The 13,701-nt window shown below is 41.0% G+C and overlaps 1 protein-coding gene across 2 annotated transcripts in view; it reads left to right on the top strand.

The window, feature by feature from the left end:
- LOC139445756 (protein rolling stone-like) overlaps positions 1–12,777 on the top strand; it is a 298,150-nt gene extending 285,373 nt beyond the window's left edge. The window contains exons 1-4 of one of the 2 annotated variants that reach the window (XM_071226963.1): positions 7,123–7,301; positions 9,744–9,975; positions 11,463–11,573; positions 12,289–12,777. In XM_071226963.1, coding sequence (XP_071083064.1) covers positions 7,215–7,301; positions 9,744–9,975; positions 11,463–11,573; positions 12,289–12,695 — 837 coding nt within the window. In that variant the 5' untranslated portion in view covers positions 7,123–7,214 and the 3' untranslated portion in view covers positions 12,696–12,777. Of the gene's footprint in view, positions 1–7,122; positions 7,302–9,743; positions 9,976–11,462; positions 11,574–12,288 lie in introns of those variants that run through there. The other variant, XM_071226964.1, reaches the window with a different exon arrangement.
- The last annotated feature ends 924 nt before the right edge of the window (positions 12,778–13,701 follow it).

Consider the following 13,701-nt stretch of genomic DNA (forward strand, 5'->3'; position numbering starts at 1 on the left):
GGAACTATAACCGATTCATCAAAGAGCTATGACCGATTCATCAAAGTACTATAACCGATTCATCAAGGAACTATAACGGATTCACCAAGGAACTATAACGGATTCAACAAGGAACTATAACGGATTCAACAAGAAACTATAACGGCTTCAACAAGGAACTATAACCGATTCATCAAGGAACTATAACCAATTCGTCAAGGAACTATAACCGTTGCGGGACTGGAACCCCATGATGAAAACAAACTTGTGTTTTGGTCTTTGAGGTAAAATGTGTAAAATAGAAATATCTGCATAAAGCAGAGTCGATAGTACGATTCCGACTATATCATGAGCATGTGTGTATGAATCACTATCACATGGCGGTGATAGCAGGTGTTCGCGAAAAGGTGAACGTATCCCGTCCCACCTTTGGCACCCGTCACAAACACATGCAACGGCAAGTCAATTGCTGGAATATTGCTCGACATGAGGGAAAGTTGAGCCTTTACTCATTTTAATCTTTACTCATTACTCATTTCTTTATTATAGTCATTTAGTTGTATACGTAACTGATCTTAAGGAAGAGAATATATGGATGTCAACTTCTTTATTATGAGGAAAACAGCGTTTCGGAGTATATGCCTACTCCATCATCATTTGCTATATCCTTTCTTTCACCTATCAGTGCTAATTTCCCCGGCCTATCGTTTGCCCAGTGTCCACTGCCTATTACTTATCTATGATAACTTAAGTACTGGCTTCCATACTATCAGCAGTAATTACTGTAAAGTGTTGGCTTCCATTGTCTATTGCTAATCACTTATCAGCGCCAATCATCTGTTGGCTTCCCTTAGTTTCTACCCTTTGTTATTTTGCACCTTTAGTTATATTATTATTTTGTTGTCCTCACATGTACATATATATGCTCTCTGCCTCATGGCATTCATTCACCTGATGAAGGAGTAAGCATATACTCCGAAACGTTGTGTTCCTCATAATAAAGACGTGGACATCCATATATTCTCCTTATGTGTATCACTTCTAAATGCCTTTCAAAGACCTGTAACTGATCTTGCTTTAAAGTTCCTTTCTCACCGTTTGAGGGTTCATGTTATTTGTATAACATCACAAAAACAACTGTTGACTGTTCCAATCAGTATTTGTCTGACATAATCCAATGACTACCCAGATGCACCTGTCTCGTGGCTCTTCATTCATTCTTCATGACGTTTGTTGTTTGACATGAACATTAATCAAGTGGTGCACATCTTAGTTAGTTTTACATTTTCTTTCAACACAAATGTGTTCTGAGCGTTGTTTTGAAAAAATGGATGCATTTTCGGATACGAATGTTGTGAAACACACTTCCTGACCAGATATCATTTATCAGTTTTAACTACATTTGTCACTGCATCAGAGATTATTTCCACACACACATACATTTCCAGGTAGTTGTGTATCGTCAGTCACCATAGACAGTTATTGTACCTGAAAGTCGACCCGTGAAGATCCGGAGTAGAATAGGTCTTCAGCAACCCATGCTTGCCGTAAAAGGCGACTATGCTTGTCGTTAGAGGAGACTAACGGGATCGGGTGGTCAGGCTCGCTGACTTGGTTGAAGCATGTCATCGATCCCAATTGCGTGGATCGATGCTCATGATGTCAATCACTGGATTGTCTGGTTCAGACTCCATTATTTGCAGACCGCCGTCATATAGCTGGAATATTGCTGAGTGCAGCGTTAAACAACAAACCAACCAACTAACATATTCACAGACAAGTATTGAAACACATCGCACCCATACAGACATATATAAATAAACATTTTCAGGCAAGTGAAGAAAAAACTACGGATATGATATTCATTGTCAAATACACAAAAAATCACATCAAGTTGTAACTGTTTCCTGAACCGTCAGGTGATGGTCGTGAAGTAGCAGTATAACTAGTTGCATTAAGAAGCAGACCCACTCATTCTTTACATCCTTGGGCGAAGCTCTTTCAGTGACATCCAGGGTTACGTGTAATGTAGACTGTTGGCTGCCATCGTTGTCCATGCAACATGTAGGCAGCTCACAGTCAATCTGGGGGCACGGGTGGCCCAGTCGTCTAAGGCGCCGCAATACCTGTGCAGAGTTGCGTCCCTTGGGCACGCTAAAAACGTATGATTGTCGGTTCGAATCCCGGTTCGCCCCGATTATGTTTCTAGGTTTGTCAGCACCATACCCGTGCTCGTGGGTTTCACCGAAGTGGTAAACGTCTGAGACCTGCATCACTTCGGGCTTTCCTCCCACATTAAGCTGACACGCCGTGACATAACTGGAATACTGTCACTCACTCACAGTCAATCTGTTTCACCTGCTCTGCTTTGACCCACATTTATTATGGTAATGGGTTTGTCAGTACCCATCCCCGGGTGGTTTACATTGATATTCCCCCTACTTCAAGTTGATACAGTGCGAACTAATTGTTCATTGGGTGTTCAGCCCACACTCACACACGAACTCTTAAACATGGTGAAATTTTCCCTTTGTATAAACACTCAAAATGAAGTCATGTAGTTCACACCAGCACATGTACAGACAAGAGTCATATTTACCGTCCCAAAACAACCCGCAACCATGTTTCATGAATTGGTTCATATTATGCCTCTTGACATGAGTTTGTACTCATAAGTGTATGTTAGTATCTGATTTTTAAAAAAAATAATTATTTTTATTTTTTTCATGAGTTCATTTACAGGAATAATTTATACTAGGCACATGCACAAAGTTTCTTACAACAAACGTTCGTCTTTTTGAAGTATCTGAATTTGGATACATATAGTAGCGGTTTTCAGACAATGTCTACTGGTACTACACATTACTAATGATATATATACATGTCACACATGCTAAACACATATACACAGAGATGGAAATTGCACTTTCTCATGAAGCTTTGAATCTACACAGAAGTTTCCGTGATGGAACAATATACCATGTTGAAGCATTAAGCACAAACATACACACTTGACCTCAGTGAAGGTTCACTTCTCGCGAGATTCCAGCAAACATTTACTCCTGTCTGATGCAGCAACCTGAGCACATAATATTCATTTTGAAGAATATTCTGATAGGCGCACAAGCTGTTAACGGTAATGTCTCAACTCCCAGCGAAGTGCCTTCATCAACACACACGTACATGGAGTAGTGTTGAACAACCAGAGTGCTTATCCTCAAAGACACGTTTGCTGAGGAGATTCATCCGAAAACACAGCCTGCTTTGATACATCTGATTCAAGTGGCGTGTTAACTGAAGTTAGTCCCCTTAAGTGATGTCTGTGTAGAATAGTAACAGTCTACATAGCTCACGCCTCTTCTCGTTCCTCGCGTCTCAGAGCAGCTAGCCAGGCCCGAAGTTAGGCGTTCTAGAAATCAATTCTTACTATCATTGTCGTCAAATTTGGATATGTCCACTACATGTCTACCATAACAGGTTTGGAAACCTTAACGGAAGGCTTGAAGGCTGTATCCCTACCGTATGGCGCTCTTTGAAATCTCGGTAGAATGGTTTACCTCAGTGTGAAATGTTTACAGCAAGCAGCCGGAGTATTGTTTGACATAAAAGAATGAAAGCGTGAATGAACAGGTATACCACACGGAGTACATCCATCAACGAGTGTCCAGACCGCTGATATCGGAAAGTTCATTACACACCATCTTTCAACGTTAATTACTTACATTCACTTGTGCCTTCATGAATTTACTTTTGACAGAATTGGCCATATATATGTAAACTTATGTTTTCTCATCCACCTTCTCCAGGCAATCACGGTGGTGTATACCTCATACACTGTGAAGGTATGAAACTGTGAAGGTTGAATGAGATATGACATCACACTTCTCAGTACCTTCTCAAAATACACTAATCGTGACAGCTTAAGTATGCTGTAAGATGATTTTTTTATCAGCATGAACATTAATTTTGTAACGAACACAATCATCTGAAAGAGGCATGATGTTTCTCATAAGTCTTTATTATCTTTCACTGACAGTTTCAGCAACAAGGTGAATGCATTTTCGTCATAACATGAAACATATCACCCTACAATAAAGAGTCTCACATGTAATAATATACAATGTAAGTAACTGAGATGAGATCATGTTTGATGCTGAATCACAGATAAAGGTCTGACGAAAGTGTTCCGTGAAGAATTAGGGCAGCACACACCATTACCTGGACAACAAATAATGTGAATGATGTTTTTTTCTGTTTTTAACGCCGCACTCAACAATATTCTAGCTATATGACAGCGGTCTGTAAAAAATCGAGTGTGGACCAGACAATCCATTGATTGACATCATGAGCATCGATCCACGCAATTGGGATACGATGACAATCATCAACCAAGTCAGCGAGCCTGACCACCCGATCCAGATAGTCGCCTCTTACGACAAGCATAGTCACCTTGTATGGCAAGCATGGGTTGCTGAAGACCTGTTCTACCCCGGGTCTTTACGGGTCATGTTCATGATGTGTGATGTGTCGCTATTTGGTAGATGATAAACAAATACTCCTCACCCTACTGCTATAAATAGGCTGAATGGATACATCTGAATATGTAGCGAGGTATTATTTAGGGTTCTTGTCGGATTTAAGAAACAAAACATAGAATCAGGTCGTTATTCATTAGTTATGACAATAGAGATGCCAAACAAAGTTGGACACAGCTTGGAAAATTTACTCATTAACTGAGAGTCTTTCTTCATCCCATGAAACATTTCTATACACACCCAGCTGTGCTGGCATATGTTAACATTTTAGTGTTAACACGTCAGACAATTCGCATTCAATTACGATAAACCAATCACAGAACATTAGCTACCCAGTCAAACATTCACGTTTGGTGAACCACAGAATGAATTGTGTTTCCACTTTCTTCCAAACAACTTCTTTTTGTCCAATCCCATTTGGTGTAAACCTCATTCATCATCGCCTCGTCAGCTCAGGTTTCAGAAAACAAAACCAAGAAAGAGGCAAAAGCGGATTCAGATTGTTTCATTACAAAGAAAACAACAACGCAACAGATGGTAATATTTCTTCGCCAAACCAATTAATATACCCTGACACTTTCCGAATGTGCCAAATGCCTTTTAACAATTAATTAAAAACGTCAGTGTCTAAACAAAATAAAGTATAAATTCAAGAACTTCTCTCACCGATAATATACTTGCAGTATACACCTTATGCTTCCGGAATGAGTTCGGGTGGTGTTCATAAATTAAGATGTAGTTTTAAGTGTCAGCTAAATCAGAAACTGCGAGACCGGATGTCAGATCCGTCAACTGACTGTCTGGTGTGTTCACATGCCTATTTACAATGGACAGCCTCCATGATGTTGTGGTTAGAGCGTCTGCAGAGAGACGAGTGAAACTAAAATACATTAAAAGATGGTACTTGATGTTAACCTAGCTGGCATTCGACAAAAAGGGGAAAATACAAGGACTGACCGGCTCGGAGTCAGTATAACGTGTATGATTTAGTCATCCTTAGTCCTGCGCCACGAGTGACTATGTGTGAGTGAGTGAGTTGGGTTTAACGCCGCTTTTAACAGTATTCCAGTTATACCACGGCGTGTCAGCTTAATGTGGGAGGAAAGCCCGAAGTGATGCAGGTCTCAGACGTTTACCATTTCGATGAAACCTACGAGCACAGGTATGGTTCTGACAACCCTAGAAACATAATTGGGGCGAACCGGGATTCGAACCTACAAGCATTGGTTTCTGGCGTGCCCAAGGGACGCAACTCTGCTCAGCGAATCGCGGCGCCTTAGACGACTGGGCCACCCGTGCCCCCCATCTATGTTAAGCTGCAACATGGTATCTCAGATATTGAAGCTGGCATAAGCACAAGCAACAGACACGTGCTTGCATGTCGCTATATAAGTGAACTCATCATAACTGCGACGTTAAACCCCATTTCTCTTGACCTCACTTAATTTAATAATTTATCATTACTCTTAAAATTAAGTTAGGACTAGCTTTAAGGCTGGGAATGAGTTTGGGATAAGCATGCACATTCACCATATGTTTCGTACTTTCATTTCCGACTGTCATTTGACAATATCATGATTCCTGCTTATATACATGGCTTCTTGCAATTTGAAAATCACTGATTTTCAGTTGTCCATTCAAATAATTTTCACACCTTTTTTGCCCTTAATGCCAAAAGGAATTTGTTTTGGCAAATAATCCAGACTAGCTGCTCTCTTCCATTGACAGTTTATATACAATTAATATAACGCCATCTACTGGTCAACCTAGGCGACCGATATGGATGAATATATCAGGGTTATGGAGGAAAATTCGGAACTCCTTGCGCTAATAGTATTAAAATACAACTTACCTGTAATGTTACTCTTTTTTATTGAAAATAGATTTAATTGTTATCAAGCATCCATTTCATTGAAAAAATGAAAAACGTTTTGATAAAACATACTTGTTCTTTGAACGAATTCAAACAACCAATAATGATGCTATTCAATTATTTAAAAAAAACACTTGAACACATGATAACCGTTTTGTGCAAAATGAACATAAAAATAATTATTAATAATTATATACAGGAAATAAATGCCGTCAGATGCTATTAAATCCTTCCATAAAAATGCCCGATGTGTTATGCATCAGAACAACGAATAACGAAACCACTCGTGCCATATGTCTCGATTCCCCTTCTCGCTCGCTCTCATACTCAAGTTCTCCCTTGCATCATCAACGACACGCTGTTTCTCAAACTTCCCCCACGTTTTCCCCAGCAGCCCAAGAGCTTCAGTGAGCGCCTCCTCCGGTACTGAGTCTGGGAGTATATAACTGATGCCAGCATCTCCCGGCGCCAGTTGGTGGGAAGCCACGTATACGCGACACTGGCCGCTCATGAATGAAATAGCGCACTCAGGCGTACAACTCGTAGTGGAAATGTGTGTATGGATATTGGAGGTGTTAGTGTTTCTGTGACTCCGGATTAATGGTTAGACATTGTCAAGGGTTTCTTTATCGTGGTTTGAAATATTACCTCGGAGAACTTTGCTCAATAACCTCTGCTTAACTTCTATGGTTAAATGTTCCATATTCGTATCAGGCAGCTGACAAAAGAGAGGAAGAGAGAGAGACGATTTCAGTTTTGGCCAAGTGTTATTGCACTGCCATTCTCCAACTCTGTGTTCAGATTGTCAACGAATGTGACATTCATTGATGTTTATCATGGGTATTAAAAGCGAATTCCGTATTTGCAACTTTGGACTGAACCACAGTGAACCTCAAAGATTTGTCACATCACAGGTAGGTATTCAGTTATTCGTGAGTCGTATATACAGATTTGTTTGTTTGTTGTATAAGGCTGCACTCTATTACTTCATCCAGCTACACGGGGGCGGCCTGTAAATACTCGAGGCTGAACCAGACAATCCAGTGATCGATAATCGAGCAATACAGTCAGGTCTCAGGACAAGCGTTCTCGATACTTTTGGGGGACATATTTTATCCCGGAATCCACTTGGGATAATTTTCAAAGAAAACACGCTCGCAAAAAATACAAAATACATTTACGTTTGCCTAACCATCCCGTGCTCAACCATTCAGTGCTATTTGATAAACATATACCCAAGATATAGACGGAATCGTACAATCGACTCTGCTTTATGCAAATATTTCTATTGGATACGGAAAGGGTTTTGTTGCTTTATTATTATTATTATTATTATTATTTACATAAAACTTGTCATTAATCATTATCAAGTTGAAACAGTAGTCAGTCCAAGGGAAATGTGTAAATTGTACAAATGCAGTGTTTTCCACAGTTCGACAGCAGCGATATTCCTACACTTGATCAAAGGGCGGATGTGGATTATGCTGCGACTACATAATCATATCGTCTTAATTTTGTGGAGTTTGAATTTCCGAGGTTTTAATGGTTATGACCATCGAACACATTTAATACAGACTACAGAGGGAAATTAGGCAAATCACGCAATCGTCGTAGGAATTCGGGCATATATTTTCACCTACCTGATTACGGGACCATGGCCAATAGTTGGTTAAAAGAAATATTCAACTAAATCACAATATCGATATAGCAACACTTCGATCTCCCCGATGTACTAGGTGTTACAGTTCTACATACTATATTGTGGCTGATACAATAGTTGTACAACGGTAGTGAAAGATATTGTCTGTCAGTTTAAAGTATAATACTGGGGTAAACGAATCTGAATATGTTTACAGCGCAATCATCGAAATAATCTCATATTCCAGGATTGCACAAAAGGTATTTAGATTTGTTTGTTGGGTTCTATTTTTGACTTTTAGCTGACAGTTTGTTTTTGGAACTGTTCAGACAGTTTTAGAACACCAAACAGTGATCACTAAACAGAGTAATCACTGACACCTGTAATCGCCGCACGATTGCACATGTGCAGTGTACCTGTGTGTTAACATTCAGCATGTACTTCCCGACTCTTGCCTTTGTGTGTACTCCCCGTTTACTATCAGTTCATGGTAGACTGCAGTCCTCCTGGTATCCGCCAATTAATGATTATAATTAGTGAGTAACTTGAAGCCACTCTGTGGGACCATGTTAACGCCTTATTACTGTCACAGGGGCGGTCGGGTTCGATTCCCGACATGGGTACAATGTGTGAAGCCCATTTCGGGGCTATTGTTGGGATATTGCTAAAAGCGACGTAAAACCAAACTCACTCACTCACTCTTACGGTCACAGTATGATGATACCACTGATTGTAATTTGCATACGTCAGATATGCGGTGTGTCAGATTTATGGAAGTATATTTTGCAATACCAGTAAACGTCACTCACATTTAGGATACATGTGTACATGTATATATTCACTCACGCATACTACACCCACAGTAATGACCAAGACAACTAACACGACAACTTGGGATTTAAGTCTGGAGCTAAAAGTAGTGGAACTTTCCATTCTGTGTTAATGCCTACATTTCTTTAAAGTGAGTGAGTATGGTTTCTACGCCGCTTCAGCAATATTCCAGCCCACAAGAAATGGGCGTCACACATTGTACCCAAGTGGCGAATCGAAGCCGGGCTTTCGGTGTGACGAGCGAACGCTTTAACCACCGCCCCCATGTCTTCAAAGAATTCTTCTGGCAGGTATCATTTCTTTCGCAAACCTTATTAGGAATTGATGTACAGTTGAGTCTATTCTATCCCAAAGTTGAAATTGTTTATTGAAGTTATAATGCTTGGATATATTTGATGTCAACATGTACGGTACTTGGTATACATTTTCACGTCTTTGTCACAAGTTAAAACATTATCTAAACAAATAGGAAATTGGAAGACAAATCACTGTACAATGTGTCATGAGTGAGTGAGTGAGTGAGTTGAGTTTAATGCCGCTTTTAACATTATTCCAGTTATATCACGGCGTGTCAGCTTAATGTGGGAGGAAAGCCCGAAGTGATGCAGGTCTCAGACGTTTACCACTTCGGTCAAACCCTCGAGCACGGGTATGGTGCTGACAAACCTAGAAACATAATCGGGACGTACCGGGATTCGAACTCACAATCGAGGGACGCAACTCTACACAGCGAATCGCGGCGCCTTAGACAACTGGACCATCCGTGCCCCCAATGTGTCATGAATCGCTTGTCCATCTACTGCTCTAAACCTTGACGTGAAATATAATGAGACTGTTCCGTCAATGCACATACTGGATTGATATGACTGTATTCCCTCTGTTTCAGTGGGGCCACCCTCGTCTCTACCTGTCCTGGAGGATATTCTGGGCTCTGTTTCATACTTCATGGCTCGTCAGTAGCATGGTGTATGCGACCAAAGTGACGTCATCGCCGCTAGGTGGCGCTGTGTGGTTCATCTACCTCACCAACTGGACCTACCTCCTGCTGACCACCAGTGCTGTCCTGGACGCAGTCATCGTGGTGTTCGTCAGGTTCAACAGACAGGTCATTATAAAGGGTAAAGGGTTCCTCGGTTTTAATCATAGTTAGAAACTGTACAACTAGCAAAGGGGGCGGTCGGGTAGCCTAGTGGTTAAAGCGTTAGCTCGTCACGCCGACGACCCGGGTTCGATTCCCGACATGGGTACAATGTGTGAAGCCCATTTCTGGTGTCCCGCGCCGTGATATTGCTGGAATATTGTTAAAAGCGACGTAAAGCCATACTCACTCACTACAACTACCAAAACCTATCTCACTGGACAGATTCCGGGTGGACCTGCAAACAGTACGGTGCCAGGTGAGGTGATATGGGTTTAACGTCGCGTCCAATGGGAGTGAATGAGTTAGTAAAAGTGTTTGATATAATGCCGCTTTAAACAGTTTCTTAGGAACACACAGAGGTCGTTTACGTCATCTAACAATGAAACCAACGGGAATGCTGAGAAACCAGTGAGAGTGCATCTTCCCTAGGCAAGGTCCTTAACTGACTGCAAAAGTCCATTTGCCAAACTAGCCTGGAATTCTGTAACGAGTCTATGCATAGTCCAATACAAATCGCGCTAGAACTAGTTCGTAAACAACATAGATTTCAATGTGCATTATTTCGATCCACTGTAGGATTTGCAAAGCACGTGTACCGTCAAATGGGCGTCGACAGATATTTTCCATATCTTTTCATGTTTTTAATCAAGGCGCTCAGATAAGTTTATGCACTTTCTGAGGGTTGGCCCGTTTTATTACAAAAAAAAATCCTGATAAGCTATCTGATTGTCTTGACTTGGTGCCGCCATTTTGTTTGATGCAAATGCAAGGGATGTGTGAGGCGCAATCTGATTGGTCAATAGGAGAGACATATAAGGGCCATAACCCGTAATAGCCACTGGTGGCGCTACGATCGAGCCACGAAATTCCAGCTTAGTTCAGCAAGGGTGGAAACTGGACTTTGTAGTCAGTTAACAACTTGGCCTCGGGAAGATGATAAGAGCGAGGTTTAACGCCGCCTGCCAGTTTACTTTTGGGAGGAAAGTCAGAAGAGATGCACGGGCATAGTGCTGATAACTCTGGAAGCATAATCCGGTTGAACTTTGATTCGAACCCAGTATCCTCCTGTTAGGGGTTCTTGCTTGTCAAAGGGACGCAACTCTACACAGCGAATTGCGGCGACTTACACGACTGGGTCACCCTTGCCCCTGACTAATACGTGATCATAATCTAGTCGAATAAGGGATTAAAACCCACGATCACACGATTAAGGAACGCACATGTGCATAGGTAATTGCAACGCCTAATAATCTCATGGCTACCCGTGTCCACTTTCGCAATAGAACAAGTCAACAGGTTAATATTATTATACGTGTAATTTTAATAGAAAGCAAATTGCATGTATTAACGCATGTGATCTGTTTCAAAGGTGACATGAGGGAGCTTAGTGTTTCGTCATGTCCATGTTACATTAACATATTGATAAATTGAAATATAATAATACTGACACGTTAACATCTTCAGGTTTCACGTCACATCTACCTTGGTACCTGAAGCTATCCTGGCTCCTCAACAGTGTAGTCACTGAAGGGAGTTTACACATCAGCGCCCTCTACTGGATCTTCATTTTCAAGGGTATGTGCGTTCCTGTTTTTTGTTTTAATTTTTTTCCGTGCTCGAGAATCACTGAAGTTGTCATCTTCAGTTTCCATCCTTGCCGTGCTAAGCTGGAATTTCTGGGTCCGATCGCAGCGCCATGTCCCGTCCACTTCTCTCCTTCTGATCAACCAGATTCCATCTTTCATATCAATTGCATTTGCTTCAAACAAGATAGCGGCACCCGGTGAACACGATCTGATCAATAATCAAGATCTATATTGCATTAAAATGCAATCAAATCATTTGAGCACCTAGATTAAAAACATGAAAATATTTGGAAAATATTTGTCGACGCCCAGTTGACGGTACAAATGCTTTACAAATAATGCGAGTTTCATGTTGTTCACAAACCTGAGGTTTAGTTCAGAAGTAACTCCGGAATTCCAGCCTAGTTTGGCAAGGGTGGAAACTGGACTTTTACAGTCACTTAACTCCCTTGCCTCGCGAAGATGATAATGTTGTTTCCCTGGACAACCAGTTAGGATTGATTTTATCTTGACTGGTTAGTCTCTCGCATTAACAATTTATATTTAATGCACTTGATTGATCAAATTCCAAAGCCAATGTTTCTACTTGGTGTTTATAGTGCGGCGTAAAACAGCAAACCATATAATTAAATACACGGTTATTGGGCACACCGGTGTGTGATTTACTTGGCATATTTGTAATATTTATTTCGAACGCCTTTCAGATCAACGTCTGACGCTACTGCGATTCATCCTCCACGGCATGAACTCCATCTACGTCTTGTCCAACCTCCTCATCACCGCCATGCCAGTTCGTGTGTATCACGTGATCTACCCAATTATCTATGGCGTCATCTACACAGTTTTCAGTGTCGTTTATCACATACTTGATGGGACCAATGAAAAGGGAGAACCGTATATCTACAAGACTCTTGATTGGTCCAAATTGAAGCGGACTCTACCTCTGGTGTTTCTGAGTACCTTTGTGGCTCTACCGTGTTTGTATTTGGTCGTTTATTTTACTCACATTCTGAAAATATACGTACGTTCAAAATGTTTGAAAAACAACGAGGATACCAGAATTCTTGATTCATCGACAGAAAGAAGTGACAGTGAATGTGCACGTGTTTGAACTAGTATTTCACAGACGAAAACACTCAGGAGGGATATATAAATTCGTCGTTTGGAATTTGTGATGATATTTAAAGGTCACCATTAAACATTAACAGGCTAATAATCATACATTTATGTTTTCATATTTTCGCAGTTACGTCGCGGAACTAATTGATTTGTTTAGGGTAAAATTCTTCACCTTGGCATTGCTATGCATCAGTGATATCAATCCACACAGATGTGTCTAGATCATTCATTCATTCATTGTCATTTGTAATACTGTGGTACATAAACGCATTCTTAATGGTTCATACACTCACTTTCCTCAGTAAATCGACCGCCTCCGTGGTCTAATGGTAGAGTGTCCGCGTCCGCCCTGTTAATGATGCATACAAATGTTATATTACAATGCAAACGCGACGATATGTGTAGTGGGGGCACGGGTGGCCCGGTCGTTTAAGGCGCCGCGATTTGCTGTGCAGAGTTGCGTCCCTTGGGCACGCCAGAAACCTATGATTCTGGGTTCGAATCCCGGTTCGGCCCGATTATGTTTCTAGGTTTGTCAGCACCATACATATGCTCGTGGGTTTCACAAATGTGGTAAACATCCGAGACCTGCAATTAAAATATGTAGTACAATATGCAGAAGGAAGGGTTAGAGGAGCAGAATAGAATATTTATGATCAGACGTATGTAAGTTATTATAAAGTATTGAATCTTTTTGTATGATAAACAATTGAACGGCAATAAATAAACATTGGTATTCAGTACTTTTGTTCAGAGATTGCCATACAATTCCAATTTGATATCTAACTGAGTACAATGTGTGAAGCCCATTTTTTGTGTCCTCCGCCATGATATTACTGGAATATTGCTAAAAGCGGCGTAAAACAAATCTCATGGTATACCTTCACGACGCCTTAAGCAATATTCCAGCAATATCACGGCTGGGAACACCACAAATGTGGTTTACACATTGTACCCATGTACAAACGAACCCGGATCTTCGGCGTGACAAGCGAACG

Source organism: Haliotis cracherodii, unplaced genomic scaffold (assembly GCF_022045235.1).
Source record: "Haliotis cracherodii isolate W230 unplaced genomic scaffold, xgHalCrac1.p SCAF_6, whole genome shotgun sequence".
NCBI lineage: Eukaryota > Metazoa > Mollusca > Gastropoda > Lepetellida > Haliotidae > Haliotis > Haliotis cracherodii.